General features: G+C 42.1%; 1 protein-coding gene across 1 annotated transcript in view; it reads left to right on the top strand.

The window, feature by feature from the left end:
• ABCB11 (ATP binding cassette subfamily B member 11) overlaps positions 1 to 20,421 on the top strand; it is a gene marked incomplete at both ends in the record, with an annotated part of 65,372 nt that overhangs the window by 32,035 nt on the left and 12,916 nt on the right. Inside the window, 7 exons of the mRNA XM_083367507.1 lie at positions 1,828 to 1,998; positions 5,990 to 6,191; positions 7,862 to 7,925; positions 10,175 to 10,310; positions 11,390 to 11,557; positions 13,945 to 14,049; positions 14,193 to 14,354. Coding sequence (XP_083223633.1) covers positions 1,828 to 1,998; positions 5,990 to 6,191; positions 7,862 to 7,925; positions 10,175 to 10,310; positions 11,390 to 11,557; positions 13,945 to 14,049; positions 14,193 to 14,354 — 1,008 coding nt within the window. The remainder of the gene's footprint in view (positions 1 to 1,827; positions 1,999 to 5,989; positions 6,192 to 7,861; positions 7,926 to 10,174; positions 10,311 to 11,389; positions 11,558 to 13,944; positions 14,050 to 14,192; positions 14,355 to 20,421) is intronic.

The following is a 20,421-nucleotide window of genomic DNA, read 5'->3' as shown; positions in this document are numbered from 1 at the left end:
GCACCTTATCTGAGACCGGCCTTTGATGTTTTCCATATATACAGGTAGTCCTCGACTTACAATTTTTCATTTAATGACCAAAGTTACAGCGCCACTGAAACAAGTGACTTAAGACTGTTTTTCACACTCCCAACCATTGCAGCATCCCCGTAGTCACGTGATCAAAATTCAGATGCTTGGCAACTGCTGTGCATTTACGACGGGTTGCAGTGTCCCCGGGGTCACGTGATCACCTTCTGACAAACAAAGTCAATGGGGAAGCCAGAATGACTTTAACAACCGTGTTACTAACTTAACAATTGCGGTGATTCATTTAACAACCGTGGCAAGAAAGGTTGTAAATTGGGACAAAACTCACTTAACAACTATCTCGCTTAGCAAGGTGAATTTTGAGCTCAGCTGTGATTGTAAGTCAAGGACTACCTATATTGGACTTCAGTTCCAATATAGTTCCTAGGCGGTGAGCATAATAGTGAGGGATTCTGGGAGTTAAAGCCCAATCTATCTAGATAGTGGCAGTTAGGGAAGTCGTTTTCCTCTTATATCCAAGAGTTGTACAATTGTGGCCCAGCAACATCTTTTTATTTCCTGCCTTGAGCCCAGATCTTGCTTTCCTCTCACCCCCAGGCCTGGAGTGAGCTTAATCATCTGTACTCTACCATTTTTTCCTCCATCTTGGCCCCCATACAAGCAACCCCACAGCGGGTGACATCGTTTAGGCTTGTAAAACAGGCCTCAGACTGGCCATGGCTTGAAGCAGAGGCAGGGTAGGGATTAGAAAAACGCTTGCCAGGATAGTTTTCTGCCGGGTCAAAGATTTTCAGAGCAGCACCAGCTCAGCAGCGAGGATAGCCCTTAGGACTTCTGTTTTCCCCTTCTGCAAGAATTGTTACAGGATTGGCAGTTCCCCCTCCCTTGGCATGCTTCCTTTGCTGCGTTTCTCTTGCTGAAACATCCTTGCTTCATGAGCACATGGACCTTCCCTCTTGTTCTGTACCAGCCTACTACCGGCCCTGCAGAAAAGGCAGGGACAACCCCTTTACAAACGGCAAAAGGCTGGAACTAAGCCTGCCAAATTTATTAACATAAAACAGAGCAAAACAAGACACGAACCATGAAACAGGAGCTATTCAAACAGTTGCCTTCAGCAAACCAGCCCTCCCACGCATTCCCCTTTTAAACAGTTCAGGGCGTGGCTTCTCTCTGCCTCCTTCCGAGGTGCCCCATTGCCTTCCTCTGTTTACTCCTGATTGACTGCCTCCTGCATCGGGCGTCCTTGAACAGGGCCAGCTGTGGGTCATCTTCATTCACGCTGTCAGGCTCACACAGCTGGGTCTGCGTCGTAACCAGATGGGAGGGGCCTGGCTGAGGGCTCTGCGGAGCCTCAAGGCCATCATCAGCAAGCTCTCCAACACCCTCAGCAAGCTCTCCAACACCCCCCTCCTCCTCCTCCTCCTCCTCTGAATCGTCTGACCCAACTGCCGAACCCACAGGCTGACCCTGAATCACAACACCTCTGGAGCAAAGACAGGCTTCTTTTTTTTCACCACGTCTTTCGTCAGAAGGCCAAAGTCCCAGTTATTCCATGGCTGCTTCTCTGTCTTGTTCTCATTTGACATAATATTTTTGATTGACCTAAGGCAGGGGCGGGGAACAATGGCCCTTTTATGACTTATGGGCTTCCACTCTCCTGAGCATGGCTGGCTCAGGAATCCTGGGAGTTGAAGTCCGCAAGTCACAAAGGGGCCATCGTTCCTCACCACCTCTGACCTAAGAGGACTGAGATGAAAGCACTTTTAAACTTTTTGCTCTTTCCACTCTTTTCAGCAATTTGACACCCTCGTTGGAGAAGGTGGTGGCCAAATGAGCGGAGGCCAGAAGCAGCGAATTGCCATTGCTCGGGCTTTAGTTCGAAAACCCAAAATCCTGTTGTTGGACATGGCTACATCAGCACTGGACAATGAAAGCGAGGCTACTGTGCAGAAGACACTCTCCAAGGTTATTGTACGATTTCAGTTCAGTGGGGTTAGGAATCCTTTGCTTTTTCAGTCTCTTTTAAGGACGGCCTCTTTACCAATAGAGGTGCGCCTTTTCCCTGGTTTTAACAACAGCTCTGGGATATAACATTATGATTAATGTGGTAAACTGGAGTCTCGGATGAGGAGTAGGAATTTCTTTTTGACTTTTCCATCCACCACTTAGGCAGATGTTGGCCGATTTCATACAGGGCACTACTAAGCGTGTGGTTTGCCTCGCTTCGGCTTTGCATACTGTATGAATCCAGACATCGTGCTTTGCAAATATGGTTTAGGGCTTAGTTAAGTTTGTGAGGGCAACTACTCTGCTTTATTCAGTTTAGATTATGGTTTGGCATAATCAATGAATTTGAGCGCTGTTTTAACTCTGGAGAGGGTAAACCTTGAGTGGGGAAGGGAGGCAGCTACAGTATTTCCTCTAAAGACGTTTGGGAACAACAAATGATCGATTTTATTTAGATTTTGCGTCTTTTCCAATGCACGCAAGAGCTGTTGCTTACTGCAGTCTTCCTTTGAAACGAACGTGACAGCTCTTGTGAACGGAAAGGCCTGTGTGTGCACTGGAACTCCATAAAGGTTTGTTTAAAAAATAGCGACAGAGACGTATTTCAAAACATTTAAACCTCACAAGCATTCGTTGTCTATCGGATGGGCTGGCAAGTTTCCAGAGAATTAGTTTCAGTAAGAATGGGTTGGAGTTCAGGATCTGAAGCCTGAGAGAAGCTGGCAAAAAGAATGTAGGGATATGCAGATCAATTCACTTGATGCTGGATTAGCAGGGCAGCATTCTGGTCCATTCAGATTTCGTAATCAGGTTTTTCTCTAAAACCTTTCTTCTATTTTTACCTGCAGTCTTGCTTAAGATACAGAAATTTGTGCAGTTTCCTACCATGTATATATTATTGCCGATTTGCAGGAAAATTGATTGCCGCTCTCTAAGAACTACTGTACCTTTAATCTCCTGAAGAGTCTGCAAGCATCATTTTGAAAAGAGGGTTGAGAGAGAGAGAGAGGGAGAGAGAGAGAGAGAGAGAGAAAGAAAAGGAAGGTATCCTTGTAGGGAAGGAAGTAGTTCTCTACTTCCTCTATAGCTTTTGCATTTAGAGTTTTTGTAATTTTTAAAAAGGACAGATGAAAGATCTTTGCTTCTTTTGTCTGCTGTGGTTCAATCACATTGCTCTCTAGGTTATTTCTTGGAAATACTATATTATTATTGTTTAAAATACATTTTAAAAATCGATGCATAAATGCTGCACGCAACAAATGCATGTTTCCTGCACACACCACATCCCGTTTTTCAAAAGCATTCTTAGCTCGGAGTAGATATGAGGAAGTGCTTTAAAAATGCAATCACCCAGAAACAGCTGTGTTATTAAGAAAGAGGGGTGGAATACTCCATAGGGATTTCATTGGGGTTTCAGTAACACTGCTAATTTCATTTTTTTAAATATGCTTTATTCATTTGGACCTACGCAGATGACTTTCTCTGTTAACGAATAGGAATGAGAGATTTTGCAACTTCATGGAAACTTAAATTCTTTTTTTTTTTATATTTAATTTTTTTTATTAAATTTATTATTTAAAAACATTGGACACAGTACCAGCGAGCTGACAAACCTTTTTGTCTACAATGTTTAAATATATATATATATACATGTATATATGTACATCAAAAATACACTTAAATACACTTAGATTACAAATCGGTGAAATACCACAATATTTAAAACAGTGAGCTAGTCTGTAAAACCTAATAGAGACCTTTCTTTTTATCCATCCAAAGATACAATTTGTTCCAAATTCTATAATAGTCTGATTGATCTTTATTCTTTAATTCCAAAGTTAATCTGTCCATTTCAGCGCAATCCCAAATTTTCCTAATAACCTCTTTTTGTCCTGGGATCTCATTCTTTTTCCATTTTTGCGCAAATGATATTCTAGCTGCTGTGATAATATGGATCGTTAAGTATAGCACATCTTTAGGATATTTCTCTTTCGTGATTCCCAACAAGAAAAGTTCTGGACTAAACTCCAGATCTTGTTTCAATATTTCTTTCAGCCAAATCCAAATCATTCTCCAAAATTTTTGTGTTTTACTGCAAGACCACCACGTGTGGAAGTATGTGCCTATCTCTTCAGAACACTTCCAACATTTGGGAGATACTGTTGTGTACATTTTTGCTAAGCGGGCTGGGGGGAGATGCCATCGGTAAAACATTTTAAATAAATTTTCTTTATACGATGAGGCCAGTGTTATCCTTTTATTCCTATCCCAAATTGTTTGCCAAGTATCTAGGTCGATGTTATGTCCTAAATTGTTAGCCCAGATCAACATGGGGTCTTTCACTTGCTCTTCAAACAGCTTATATCCCAAAAGTAATTTATAAAAATTCCTTATTTGTTTAGAGTCCGGTCCCAATAATATTTTGTCCAATGCTGTTTCAGAGGTATATATCCCCCATTCATTTTTATCCTTCCTAAATCTCGATTGGATTTGTAAGTAGGCCCACCAATCGAGTTTTATACCTTGTAATTCTAGTTCATTCCTAAGTTTCAATTCCCCCTCCTCATTCAGAATATCCTTGTATGAGATTATGTTACCCAAATCAAACAGATTTGGGTAAACTATCGCTTCAAGGGTGGATAGCCAGACCGGTATTTTGGTGTAATTGTGAGATCTAATTTTTTTCCAAGTATTGAGTAGCGCTTGCCTGGCGTTTGGCAAAAACAGCAAGGGAAAGAAAGCCGAAGACTATATGACTGGAAACTTAAATTCTGAAAACAGACATAGGTAAACAACAGAGGAAAATTAGATTGAAATAAGCAAGGGAAGAATATGTGATTGCTTTATCTTCTTGCAAAGTGATGTAGAGGAAGATTTGGCAATAACCACTTCTGTAACCTCCAACCTCCAAAGATTGTACTGTCAAAGTCATTTTTTGCACTGTCATCCTCCTTCCTAGGCTAAGATGTGCACTGCCATGCTTTCCGCAGATCACAGAGCCTTTAAATGATAAGAAAAATGGTGCCCTGGCAACCCAGGAAGGTGCCCATCTTGGCACTGAGTATTGCATGATTCCTCAACATGGTATCTGTGGGGACGAATGTCCACCTCCCTTGGAATCCTTGGGGATTTGAATACTAGCCACATTGTAGCTATTTTATGAGTGAGTGAGCATGGGTGCAACATGGTTGTGATGGCAAGTCTCGTCTGCAGTGGTGGGATTCAAATACCTGAACAACCAGTTCTCTTATTGGATGCAGGCCTGGGTCTCTGAGGCCTAGAACGGACTTCCGGAAGTGGCATCCACACACTTCTGGTGGGCCATTCTAGGCCTGGGAGGCCTCCTCCAGGCCTCCGAGGCTAGACCGGGCTTCCAGAAGCAGTGTGCATTCAGCCGGTTCTCTGAACTCAGCAAAATTTAGCTACCGGTTCTGCTGAACTGGTGCAAACTGGCTGAATCCCACCACTGGTCATCTGGTACATTAGCCAATGTATTCTGCACAAATTGAAGCTTCTGGATCATGCCCCATTTGGTAAACTGTGAAGCCCCCTCCCATCACCACCACCACGTCTATCTCTCATGAAACAGGAGCTATGAATCCAGCAAATCCTGCTCTTTCGGGGGAAATGCCTCCACACACACACCCGCCACCAGAACATGACTGTCATAGCCATGAATGAACGAACAATTTCTGTCAATGCGAGAACAATTCAGGCATTCAGGTTGCACAGGTTTATTAAGGTTATTTTGCTATTAAGTTACATGACACCTCAGCCCCCATATTAATTTAAGGAATCTTTTGACATTTATACACAGCATCCATACTTGTAGAGAGGAATCAGCTGATTAAGGTTCATTCCATCCTCTGGGAGGACAGAAGTGCAGACCTAACTATTCTAGCTGTCATGAATGGTTGTGCCTCCAAAGATCATTCTTTCATTGCTGTAGGCTCGTTCTGGGCGCACGGCAATCTCCATAGCTCATCGCCTGTCCACAGTGAAATCTGCTGACATCATCGTGGGGTTTGAGCATGGAAGAGCTGTGGAAAGAGGGAAACACGAAGAGCTGATAGAACGGAAAGGAGTGTATTTCACGCTGGTGACGTTGCAAAGCCAAGGCGACAAGGCACTCACGGAGACATCAATGCAAAGCAAGTGCCTGATTCTGTATCTTTAATGTTCCTAATTCAAATAATTAACTTCCTGTTAATGAAGCTTGAGTTTTATTTTCTTTTGGTCCACAGAGAATTAGACTTTGCATATTTCATACCGAAGGAAGCCGTCCACTTTAGGATCAAATGTTTTCTTCTTGCATTGTATTAAAGATAGCTCAGATGTTATTTACTCTGATATTAGCTCTTTCAAGGTACTTTAAAAGCCTCCCATTTCTTTGAATTGAATATGCCTAGGGCTGAACTTTGAGCTTTGTGGAGGCAACACATGGCTCTGCTGCTACCAGGCAACAGGCCCTATGAAGAGTTGATGCAGTGATTTGTGGAAACCTACAGATACCTTCAGCCAGAGTTTTTTGCATATATCCAGTAATCAAATACATTTGTGATGCAATAGTTCTTCCGAAGCATATTTTCTTTCACCTAGTGTTCTGAAAAGTGCTTTAGCAATAGCACTTAGATTTATATGCCGCTTCATAGGGCTTTACAGCCCTCTCTAAGCAGTTTACAGACTCAGTGTATTGATCCCAACAATCTGGGTCCTCATTTTACTGACCTCTGATGGATGGAAGGCTGAGTCAACCCTTGAGCCGGCCAGGATTGAACTCCTGTCAGTGAGCAGTGAGTTAGCCTGCAATACTGCATTCTAACCACTGTGCCACCATAGCTCCTTTATCCAATGATAACTCTCATCTCCAACTACTTATATTTGTAGTGCAGGATGTGGTGGATACAGAGGCTCACGAGGAAGACTCTCTGCTGCCAACAACCATCTCTTGACTAGCATCAGTAGCAGCACCTTAGCACCATCTGTTCAGGGTTCCTCCTCATCTCTTAGCAAATCTAATAGATGCTAATCTATTAGCGACTATCTCACTGGAAAGGGCCTTTATTTTAACTCTGTCAAAGAAAACAAGCTAACCTTGTGCTGGGCTCTTCCATTTTAGAACGAGGGAAGAAAAGCTTTCTCCATATAAAACTTGTTTGGTTGCAGAGTAAGTGGCCCTAGATCAGGGGTCTTCAAATGTGGCCCTTTTATGACTTGTGGACTTCAACTCCCAGAATTCCTCAGCCAGACACACTGGCTGAGGAATTCTGGGAGTTGAAGTCTACAAGTCACAAAAGGGCCACATTTGAAGACCCCCTGCCCTAGATTAACTTTCCTCTCAACTTTCTTGTAGTGAGTTTGTAAGGATAGCTCGATAAAGGAGAGGACTCAGATACAATCGGGTGGCTACTTGAAACATGAAATGATACGACCAGGAACAGCACCTTCCTACGCCTTTGCTCCTGGCAAGGAGCTAGATGAGGGGCTCTTGGGTTTCACACAACTTATAAGTGCAAGGGGCAACTGGTCTTCATAAAACTCCCGAGCAAAGTCCAGTGCTACTGGAAGTTATGAAAAGAGATGACAGCTTGTTTGCCAAATGAGCAGAGCTAAGAAGGTGCTTTACCATCTGTTTAAATGATCGGAGAAGAATGGCAAGGCTTGAGAGGCAAGTGTTCAGTACCGTACAGAAATTTTCAGTCATTTTTTTTAAAATAATAGATTGGCTTGATGTGATTGCTACTTGACTAGATCCTTTTTTCTCTCCTGGATTCTCCTACCTTTGATCGTTGTCATGAATCTTCTGTTATTGTATTGACAGTATCTGACCCAAGACTTGAAAAAACGCAGCCTTTCAGCAGGGGAAGCTATCAGGCGAGCTTACGGTAAGCCAGATGCATCCAAAATAAATGTAGAATTTAAACAAGAACGTATGGCCAAAAGTTTGATACTATCTTCCTGTGCGATGGTTCGAAACTTAAGAGAATGCGTTACGAATGTACCTCTGGAAGTAAAAGGGAACGTTTTGCATCATACTTTCTGTAACAGTTTCTAGAAAAGAAAATAGATCCACACACGTGGCTATAAAGAATGGAGTTGTCAACGCTGCTAACATCGGATGTTCTTGCTTTGACAACAGATGGAAATGTAGCCATTTTTTCTCTGTCGCTTTTAGAGTTCATTGATGCTGGGCAGGGGGATGTGGATGAGAGTCCAGCTAGTCATAACAACAATAACTCAGCTGTGGGAACACAAGGTTATTAGGTTCAGAGTTGATAGAGATTTGGTGGGCTGGAGAGATGGGGAGAAAGCCTGCGCTTCAAGTTAATTGGGGAATATGATTTGTGACTGTTAATTGGAGGAGGGAATTGTGCTTTGCCGCTTTGGACCCGGGGGTGGATGGGTGGGAATTCAGTTTTTGGCTTCAACTATGTAGTGCCGATACTTTGTTTTTCGAATAAAAGATTCTTTAAGGAAAACAATGCCTCAAAGTTCTTTTGAAGAGATTCATCTGTCGGAACCATGAAATTCTCTTTGTTCTTTACAAGTACAGAATCAGAAGCTTCTGGTTCTGAATAAAGATAACATTGGTAATAATGGATCCACCCCTTCCCATTTTATAATATTGCTGAAGGGGATGTCAGATGTGGAGTTCAGTCTTATTTTGCAGAAAATATTATGCTAAGAAAATGCCTGGTTTTCCCTTACCCACTTCCTGCATTTCCTTTTAATTCTTCTTGGAACATGGCAAAAGAAAGGAAAGGAATTGGAAAGATACTAACTAGATCTAGGACAGGGGTAGGCAACCTCAGCTCTTTTATGACTCATGGACTTCTGGCTTTATGGCTCAGGAATTCTGGGAGTTGAAGTCCATGAGTCATAAAAGAGCCGAGGTTGCCTACCCCTGATCTAGGACATACAAAGGTTGATGTATAATAACATATAACCTGTATACTGGCATTACCTTGAAAGCAAACAAACGCAAATATTGCAGATCAGAAATCCTTTTAGACTTTCAAAAACCCAAATAACTCGAATTATATGACTTTTAGGTAGCTAAATTTTAAAGATTTTTTTTTGAAGTTAATTTATTTGGGGAGATCGGAAAGTTTTATGTGGGAATGATAGAGTCCTGTCCCAAGAAATGGTAAAAAGTATGGTATCTTCTCCCCCTGTAAATGGTAAACCTGATCTTCCCAATGTCTCTGCACACTTAGATTTAGATGTTAAGGGGTTTTAAAAAAAATCCTCTCAAGCTGCAGATGTATGAGAGAAAGTACAGAACTATGGGGGCATGGAATTAAAAAATTCATTTACGCCAGCTACCATGAATTGAGGCTATAAATATTAAGGCTGTGTGCACTAAGTATAATTAATACTGGGGGGGGGCGGGTTGGATCTTATGTAGCTGCAGTACCCCCCTGGGTTTTTTTTAGGAAAGGTCCCTTACCGTATCCAGGTTTCTGCGCAAAGCTGGAAAAAAAAAGGACTGCTGCTGTAGCAAGTGGATTCCTCAAGAGTATTGACCTCTTTTTTTGCTGGCCTTGAGGAAATTTTGTCAGCCGGGTAACAATGAGGCCCGTGACATTTTTCCCTGGGTCTCTGGATGACTTAAACTGAACCGTGAATCTCAAATATCAGATGCAATAAGATTAATAGTGGCATCAGAATAAAGCTCAGGGTGGCATTTTATATTAGAGCCTTGGTGGAGCAGTGGGCTAATGCCTCCTTAAGTAACACCAACTGCCTGCAATTAGTGCAGGTTCGCATCCCACCAGGCTCAAGGTTGACTCAGCCTTCCATCCTTCCGAGGTAGGTAAAATGAGGACCCAGATTGTTGGGGGCAATTAAGCTGACTTTGTAATAATGCCGCTTGGGGTGTGTGTGAAAGCCCTAATAAGCAGGCATATACATAGAATGAAGGCTACTGCTAAGCTTGTAAGCCGCCCTGAGTCTTCGGAGAAGGGCGGGATATAAATGTAATAATAAAAAATAATAATAAAATAAATAAATAAATAAATAAATAAAATAAATAAATAAATATTAGATAATACAGTTATTTAATAAATGCCTTATTTCCTGAACTCCTGAGACAGACAGGAGTGCGACTGGACTTTTCTCTCTCTTTCTGTAGAGCATCTCTGCGACAGCGTTCCAGATCTCAGTTGTCAAATATAGTCCCTGACCATCCAGCATCAATTGTAGGATCCTATTCGGAGCACAACGGTAGCATTTCTCAGTATGAAGAAGATGGAAGTCCGTTTGTCAAGGTCAGTCAGAGTCACTGCAAGATCAAGAGAAGCTTCTGTTTGAGGTTCCTTTGTCTCTTCCCACCACATGACACCAGGCCCGGCCTCGGGGATAATTTTGTTGGGATTAAATAATTGCAAGTTACTGTCCTGGAGGCCTCCAATGAAGAAGCTTTGGAAAATGCAATTGGTTCGAACGTAGCAATGGCAAGGTGAGCGAGGGTTACAGGCAGGGATGCAGTATTACACTGGTCCTGTAAGAGAAGCAATGACTACTAATTTGACTGCAAGCAAATTAAAGCAGGGGTCCCCAACTCCCGGGCCGCAGCCCATTCAGAACCGGGCTGCACGACTGTCAGACTAGTGTGTGCGTGCACACCGCTCCATTTACGTGAGCAGTGCACGCGTGTGCTTGCAACTCCACTTGTGTGAGTGGAGGGTGCATGTGCCTGTCGCTCGCGGAAATGGAGCTGCGGTCCCACGCGCACACACCTGCTGCTTGCACGGAACCCTCCCCTCCCCCCCCTGCTACCAGTCCGCCAAGCTGGAAAGGTCGGGGACCACTGTCTTAAAGGCCTAAGCGGTGTAGGTCCAGATCAGTTTAGGAAACCGCTTGCTGTCAACCTAAGATCCAATGGAGAGGCCCTTTCCCATGCCCAGGGTGAGTCAGAGGTTGGGTGGACAAAAGGAAGACTTTCTTGGTGGTTGCACTTAAGCAGAGGAATCCTCCTGCAGAAAGCCACGTTGACAACTTCACCTTGTTAGCAACAGCACAAAGTGATTCCCTCAAAATCTAAAGACCTATAATGAGGCGGAGATGTCTGCTGGTCCTGAGGCTCTCATCAAAATGATGAAAGTAGCACTGTGCTGCTGTAGCACATTCCCACCGTTTTATGCAGGTGCGTGGGATATCACCCCACATATAGAGAAGAGGCGAAGGCTTTGCATCATAATGTTGCAAGCCGCTTTTCTTAGTCCCCCCCTCCTTTTGATTATTCCTGCAGAAAAATGGCAAGGGGGGGAGTGGTGGAGAGCTGTTCGCTTTTGTCCTCTGGCAGCAACATTCTTGAAGGTTAATATTTCTCTTTCCTTTTTACAAGGGACGGCTTCATGAAAAGGATGAGGAAGAAGTCATACCTGCTAACGTGACCAGGATTTTGAAGTACAACGCTCCCGAATGGCCCTATATGGTGCTTGGATCCCTTGGGGCAGCTGCCAATGGGGCGGTCAACCCTCTCTATGCCTTGCTCTTCAGTCAAATTATTGGAGTAGGTCCTCTGACCAATGTTGTTTGCCTTGTAATAAATGATACTGAGCATCCTATGTTGTGCAGGAAATGGTGTGCCATGCTGACATAACCATTTCCTTTCTGTTATTTTGAATGAATTCACACATCACTCTCAGCTATAAAGTGGCTTCTTTGGTTTGTCCTGCAGTTTGTAAATTGTGGCCCAGAGCTTAGGATGAAGCTGGAATCTTGCCTAACGTGTGGCTTATCTAAGAAGCCACCGTTTTAAAAATGTACTTCGATGCAATAAGAAAATCTAACCACTGTGTTTGCATATAATCAAAGACACGTTCTGAAGACAAGTTTAAGACTGGTTCTCCAAGCAGGCCCTGTTATCCTACCAGCAGTATCCTAGGGAAGGAAGATGTGACAGTTTCCTTAATGGGCTCAAGATCAGAAGAAGTCTTTGGAATGTAGCTGGCAATTCAAAATTCTGTGGAAAAGCCAATTGTGTATCCCTATCCAAAGGCTAGTTTTCCTGTCTGTTTTGCTTTCAGCACAGAAGGTAATAATCCTACCTCTGATCTCAACATGATTTAGCACTAAAAAAAATCTCTCTGTACAAGGATACTAGAGATGCTAGTTTTGGAGAGAGGCAAGACAGGGATGTGGCAACACTTGCATGATTATTGCTCCTAGCACTTCCTTTTTCCTTTAAAGCAGGCATGTCAAACTCGCGACGTCACGTGACATCGCGCAACGTATCGCAACTTTTTCCCTATTGCTGGCAATGTGGTGGGTGCGGTTTCGGCATGATGCATCCGGCCCGCGGGCCGGCAGTTTGACATGCCTGCTTTAAAGCATTTGAAAGGGGGTATTAGATATGGATATTTATTTATTTCATTTCCCCAGTGAGTAAATGGGCAAGTGGGGAATAAATGGGGAGTTAGGAGCACCGGTGGTGCAGTGGTTAGAATGCTGTATTGCAGGTTGACTCTGCCCACAGCCTGGAGTTTGATCCTGACCGGCTTCCAGCCTTCCATCCGTCCGAGGTCAACAAAATGAGGACCCAGATTGTTGGGGGCAAAATGCTGACTCTGTAAACCGCTTAGAGAGTGGTATATAAGTCTATTACTTTTGCTAAATGTCTCCACTTAATTTGATGAGGATTCAGGGACATATGGTTGCCAAAGAAAATATGGGGGGGGGGGGGAAATAAGAAAATTGTCCTACTTGTCCTACTGGGTGTTTCTTTGAAGAATCATTAATGGGTGTGAGACTTTTAAAAGACTTATGACATTGATTCTCCCTTCTTTTTACTGCTACTGCTCTTTCTTACTCCTCTTCGGAGCTGGATGGCTTTATTTGATCCATCATTACTTTCTTTGCACTTACCTAGATTGCTGCCTTCTCAACACATGCATATTTCTTCTGATGTATTTCATAAGGAGTGGGGAGGTGCAGTGTTAGGTTTCCTGGAACTATACCACTAGAACAGTACACTTTCACTTTTAAAATTAGGTTTTAAAAGAAAGGTGCCGACAAACTGGGAAGGGATCAGAGAGGGGCAACCAAGATAGTTAGTCGCATGGAAGGAGCATGGTGACTCATGTGGTTAGGATCCTGGGTGGGATGTTAGCAAGCTGACGTTTGAGACCCAGGTGCTGCCCTGGGTCAGGGTGAGCTCCCAACCTTTCGTCCAGCTCCTGCCAGGGATAATGGAAGGAAAACCCAACTGGGCGTCCCCCAGCAACGGTGATATCAACGGCTAATCTTTCTCAACCCAGAAGTGCCTCGGTGCTTCCGACGTGAGTGCAATGCTACCAGCATGGAAAACACTAATATGCAGATTCTGCTCTCTGATATTCATTCTTTAGCCCTGATGATGTGAACAGCCCTGTTATGAACCATTTGAAATGCCAGGCTGAAATAAACATGGATTGGCCTACGCAAGCATGTGTTTTCCTACATCACTGTGACTACCCTTTGGCCTAAACCAGGGGTCAGCAACCTGAAACAGTGAAAGAGCCACTCGGAACCAGTTCCCTCACAAATGGAAAAACTGGGAGCCGCAAAAAATGTGTGCGCATGCGCGTATATTTATTTATTTATTTATTTTATTTAATTTATATAATATGCACGCATGTGCAGAACAGGGTTTGACTGAAGAGTGGAGCCAAGGCGAGATATGCACCTACCCTGCATATTTGAATTGGTTGGTTGAACTTTTTTAGTCCCACTTTTTTTTTTGGACTGCACATGGCAGAGGACTGGGAGCCTTAGGAGACGACTGAAAGAGCCGCATGCGGCTCCAGAGCTGCGGGTTGCAGACCTGTGGCCTAAACGCTCAACAAAAAAGTGTGCTTTCAGTTACCTTGTGCAAAAACTTATGTTTAATCTTACAGTGTTTCCTTTCCTTTCCCCAAGACCTTTTCTGTGCCTGATGAAGAAGAGCGAAGATCTCAGATCAACGGTGTCTGCTTGCTCTTTGTGGTTGTTGGACTCGTCTCGTTCTTCACCCAGTTCTTGCAGGTGATGACAACCAAATACTGTAGGCTTCTCAGCACGAGGGTGCCATTCCCTTGCTACTCTCTCTCTCTCCCCCCCCTTGTTTTCTTCTTTTTTGTACACGTGGACAGATGCTTAGATTTACACTTGTTAAAAATCCTTTGCAGGGGTATACTTTTGCAAAAGCTGGAGAATTGCTTACACGACGGTTAAGGAAAATTGGCTTCCAGGCTATGTTAGGCCAAGAAATTGGTTGGTTTGATGACCATATAAACAGCCCAGGGGCCTTGACTACAAGACTAGCAACGGATGCCTCTCAAGTTCAAGGGGTAAGAGTTTTTATTTAATAGCCGTTTCACAAATCACCCGATATGATTTGCTTCAGAGTGAAGCAAAATAATAATTGCTACTGACAAGTGTATATTTCAGTAATTTGACAAAGGAAGAGTATACAATTTGAGTCCCTCCTGGGGCCATGGACACAGCCTCCAAGGTGGGTGCAAAATTCCCAATGATCTATAATTATTAATGTAATAAAACAAGAAACTCACAAGGTATTATTAATACATGGTATGCAGATATCTGAAGCATCTAAGGCTGACTTCTCATTGCAGTTGTAAATCTGTATCTTCATTATAGTCTTTTCATCAGCCAGTGGAAGGCTGTCATGATTTATTCTGGCTTTCTCCTCAGCATGGCTGACCTTGACGACGGGTTTTTTTTTTTATTGAAAAGTTTTAACATACAGTTTATCTTTAACAGTCCCCCCTCCCCCTCCCCTCTCCCTCCCTCCCTACCCCTCCCCCCTCCCCCCCCCCCCCGACTTCCCAGAGCTAAATACAAGGTATAGAAAAAAACAATCATAAACAACCATATACTAACAACCATAAACTCTAAAATCCATCACTCTCTAGCTTGTATAGGATAATACAAACCTTAGTAATATTAAATATATAGAGAGAAGAAAGAAAAAAAAAGAAATAAAAAAAGAAAAAAAGAAGGAAGACTTATTCAAATGCTACATGAAACTTCTTAACCCTATACTTGTTCTGGATAAACTCAATCCATTTTCTCCATTCCATAATATAACGTTCTTGCGAGTGATCCTTCAAATAAGCCGAAATCTTCGCCATCTCTGCCAGGTCGGAAACCTTTAAAGTCCATTCTTCTATAGTCGGCAGTTCCTCTTTCTTCCAATACTGACCTATTAAAAGTCTTGCTGCCGTAATTAAATTTAACATCAACTTAGTGTCCACAACCATAGCATCTGTGATTATTCCCAACAAGAAGAGTTGCGGACAAAACTTTATCCTTTGCTTGAAAATCTTCTGCATATTCCACCAAATTTTTATCCAGAAAACCTTAACCTTTTTACAAGTCCACCATACATTAAAATATGTTGCATCTTCATCACCACACCTCCAACATTTTGATTGATAATTCGGATACATACTTGCAAGCTTTTTAGGATCTAAATGCCATCTATAAAACATTTTATAAAAGTTCTCTCTTAGATTTTGAGCTTGTGTAAATTTTACGTTCCTCACCCAAATCTTTTCCCACGTGTCCATTGTGATAACTTCTTGAATATTTTGGGCCCATTTTATCATACAATCCTTAACAAGTTCTGCTTCTGAGTCAATCTCTATCAATGCAAGATATATCCGTTTAATATGTGCTGGACCCTGATTTCTGATTTGCTTTATCAGATTTTCATCAGTCATTGTGAAACCATTTTTCTGATCTTCCTTCCACCTGGCCCGTAGCTGAGTATATTGAAACCAATTCTGAACAATCTTCTCATCTCGCAAGAGACTATATGGCTTCAAACACCAGACATTTCTTTCCAAGCTTAGAATCTCCTTGTACGTAGTCACATCATGTTTGAAACCAGCATGTATATTTTCTATTGCGTGTTTTGGAATTGCCCACAATGGTATCTTACAGTCTAGCTTATGTCTGTACTTCTTCCAAACTCTCAGCAATGCCTGTCTTAAAATATGCACTCTAAACACATTATCTACCTTCTTATCATACAACAAATATGCATGCCAGCCAAACAACAAGTCGTGGCCCTCAAGATTTAATAATCTCTCTTGTGTCAAATTAATCCAATCACTTATACCTGCTAACGCAGCAGCTTCATAATATAATTTAAGATTAGGCATTTTAAGACCACCTCTTTCACGAGTATCCTGCATAATCTTAAGTTTAACTCGTGGCCTTTTCCCTGCCCAAACAAATCTATTGATACCTCTCTGCCATTCCTCCAAATTAGAATCTTTCTTAAGAACCGGTATCATTTGAAATAAAAATAAGAATTTAGGCAGGACATTCATTTTTACTGCTGCGATTCGCCCCAACAAAGACAGTTGCAATTTTTCCCAAATCTCCATTTCTTTTTGGATTTTTCCCCATAATTTTTCATAATTATTCTTATATAATTTTGTGTTAGAGGGCGACAAAAACACCCCCAAATATTTGACCCTTTTGACAATCTCAAATCCAGTTAACCCTTCTAAAAGGGCCTTTTGCGATGCTATCATGTTTTTGGCCAAAATTTTAGTTTTTTGTACATTAACTTTAAATCCAGAAACCTTCCCATATTGCATTATTATCTCCATCAGGTCCACAACAGAGCTCTCCGGCTGGGTCACTGTAACAACCAGATCGTCTGCGAACGCTCTCAATCTATAATCCTGATCTCTAATCTGTATACCCTTAATTCTTTCCGAATTTCGTATTTTTACCAATAGTATCTCCAATGTTAACACAAATAACAAAGGCGATAGCGGGCACCCTTGTCTTGTACCCTTCTCAATATTGCATACTTCTGACAAGCTATTGTTAACTATTATTCGAGCTGTTTGTTTTTGATATAATGCCCTAATTGGTTGCAAAAATTTATCCCCAAAGTTCATTTTATCTAAAACTTTCATCAAAAATTGCCAATTCAATTGATCAAAAGCTTTTTCAGCATCTAAAAAAATTAGCGCCGCAGGGATCTGGTTGTTCCTTTCCAAAAATTCCAACACATCAACTATATGCCTCACGTTATTTTTCATTTGCCTACCACTAATAAACCCAGTTTGATCCCCATGAATCACCCGTTGCAGAACCCTCATCAATCTATTAGCCAGCACCTTAGCAAATATCTTGTAGTCTGTATTTAATAGTGATATCGGTCTATAGTTTTTTACTTGAGTAGCATCTTGGTCTTCCTTCGGAATCAGAGAGATAAAGGCAGTTCTCCAAGATGGAGGCACCTTTCCCCCTCTCTGGATTGTCTGGAACAGTTCCTTTAACGGTTTAACCATCTCTAATTGTAAATTTTTGTAGTAGGCCGCAGTCAAGCCATCTGTACCTGGCGCTTTGTCGACCTTCAACTCCTTAATTGCTGTAAATATTTCTTCTTCTGTAATCAATTGATTAATCTCCTCTTTTTGTACTTGCGTAAGCACCGGGATGCTAGCATTCTCCAAATATTCATCAATGTCTTTTTCATTAATCTTCTCCTTAGCATATAATTTAGAATAAAAATCCACAAAGGCTTCCTTAATAAAATCCTGTTGAAACACTACTTTCCCCTTATGTTCAATTTTGTCTATGTTAGAAGCCCTCTGCTTTTTCCTTAGTCTATAAGCTAGCCATCTACCTGGCTTATTAGCATTGCAAAAAGTATTATGCCTGGCAAACCTCAAGTTGGTTGCCACTTGATCAGCCATTAATTTATCAAATTGTCCTCTTAATAGCTTAATAGCCTCCTTAGTCTTCACATCCAATGGGTTCAAAATCAAAGCATTCTCTTTTTCCTTAATTTCATTCTCCAATTCTTTCCTTCTAGCTTCCAAAGTACGTCTATGTTTGTTATTCATATATATCAACACTCCTCTCATATAGGCCTTGCTAGCATCCCAGACCATATCCATAGAAGTATCCTTATTCATATTAATTTCAAAAAAATCCTTCATTCGCTGTTTACACTCTTCCACATTTTTCTGGTTTCTAAACAAATTCTCATTTACGCGCCACGAGCGCCTATCTCTGTTATCCTTATTAATCTCTAACCATACTGGGCTATGGTCAGAAATAGCTCTTGCACAAATCTTTACCTTCTTAATCCTAGAAAAAAAATCATTAGTCAGCAAAATAAAGTCAATCCTAGAAAAAGATTGATGTCTATCAGAAAAAAAAGTATAATCCTTTTCATGCGGGTGTGTGTCACGCCAAATGTCTCGCAATTCCAAATCATCCTTCATTTCAAAAAAAGACTTAGGCAGTCTGGCATGACACGGAATACGCTTAAAAAAACCAGCCTTATCCATCTGTACGTCCAAAACGCCATTCCAATCCCCCATAAAAATAAACGATTTGTAATCCAACTGAGTAAGCTTTGTATGAAGTAAGCTAAAAAAGTCAGCCTGTTGTTGTTGTTGATTAGGAGCATACAGTCCAACTAAAAGCGTTTTTTTGCCTTCTAGCAACAAATCTATCATTACGCATCTTCCATGCTTATCTGCTTCAATTAAGTCCGCTGTTATAGCACTTTTAACATAAACAACCACTCCATTTTTCTTATTCATTGCAGAGGCAACAAATTGCGTACCCAATCTTGAATTCAGTAAAAACTTTTGGTCCATAGCCCTAATATGCGTTTCTTGCAAGCATATAACATCAGTCTTAAATTGTTTTAAATATAAAAAAACTTTCTTTCTCTTCTGAGGCGAATGTAATCCATTAACATTCCAAGTCAAAAATTTAGTCGCCATTCTTATCGCCCCGAAGCTTTTGGAGCACCTCTTCAATGGCCCTGTCTCCTTTGGGCCGCGCTCCTCCCACTGCCTCGCTGTAAGTGCGCTTTGAAAATTTCAAAAACTTCTGCTGGTCTTGTTCTTTTATTTGTTTTGCTCTTTTTAAAGCAGCACGCGTCACCCTCTGCTCTCCAGCGTCAGCCAACGAAGTTATAGTTTGATCCCCTCCAGCACCATCCTCCTCTGTCTGACCATCTTCAGCCTCATGAGGTTTTTCTTCACCAGATCCCTTTGCCGCTTCCAGAAGTGATAGTGGGGTTGCTTTTAAGATATTATTGTAGAAGTCACACGCCTGTGCCACAGTAACCAAACGGTATCTTTTACCCTCATACATCGCCACCAGCCCAACTGGAATCTCCCATCTGAACCTTATATCACGTTGCTTAAGTTCCTGCACAAGAAATGCAAAGTCCTTTCTTCTCCTTAAAATCTTTGGAGGAATTTCCTTTAAAACCAAAACTTCTTGGTCAGCAACCACTACTTTAGTATCATAGGCAGCTTGAATAACTTCATCTCTGATTTCTCTCTTTGTAAAGTAAACCACCACATCTCTAGGTAACTTCCTCTGTCTAGCAATCCATGAATTTACACGAAAAACTTTATCCATACATCCCTTTATTTCAGATGCTGGCTGACCCAATACTGCTTCCAGGGCTTCAGAAATCAGCTGTTTTAAGTCTTCTTTAATATTTTCTTTTAAGCCTCTAATTCTGATAGCATACTGCATCTGGTGAAACTGAACAAGGCTTAACTCTCTGTCCATTTTGTCTCTTAAGTCTTCATTCTCCAATACCTTTACTTCTAGTACAGCATTTCTTTGAGTCAAATCTTCCACTTTTTCTTCCAAACCTTGTACACATTCAGCCACACTTTCCACTGTAGACAAAATGTCTACCCTCATCACACTAAATTTCTCTTCCATCCTCTCTTCTATTCTCTCCTCCATTTTTGCCAATTTATCACCCAATGTTTCTAAAATTACCTGGGCATGCTTTTCAAGGGCATCTTGTAAATCCTTCGATGTCAATGCAGCAGGAGGAAGCAAGGCTTGCAACGATGTCTGTTGCACCGGAGAAGTTCCAGCACTCCGAAGAGTTTTTGAGGGAGGTTTAGCCGCCATCTTTTACTTTCACTTGTGACACACTTTCACTTTAAGTTTAAAAAGTCCTTTAAGCTCGAGAGTAAAATATAATAATCCTCTTCACCTTTTCCTCTTGTACCGCTCTGCCTGCTCCTTTTATTCCAGAGTCTTTCCTTCTGGCAGGGGTGGTTGCAAACGCTTGGCTCTGCTCCAAGAAATCCGGAGCAGAGACGCTGACCAGCTGGGAGCAACCCAGGCTACGGGGGAGTTCGATCCTTCAGCCGCCCAAGCTTTAAGCTCAGGCGGCCCCGGAGAACTCGACCCCTACCTGGGGCCTCACCCCCTCCTCTTCTCCCGAGGAGGGAGCTTCAAATTCACCCGAACAGCTGATCGGCGCTGTTTCGGGTGAAAACTACACAGCTGAGCCGCGGGCAGCCCGAAAAGGCTGTCTCCGGCGCCGCGCCGCCACCGGAAGTCCAACGACGGGTTTTTAAAATGTTTTCA

Source organism: Vipera ursinii (genome assembly GCF_947247035.1).
Source record: "Vipera ursinii genome assembly, chromosome: 1".
NCBI classification, from domain to species: Eukaryota; Metazoa; Chordata; class Lepidosauria; order Squamata; family Viperidae; genus Vipera; species Vipera ursinii.
This window is presented reverse-complemented; position numbering and strand designations above follow the sequence as displayed.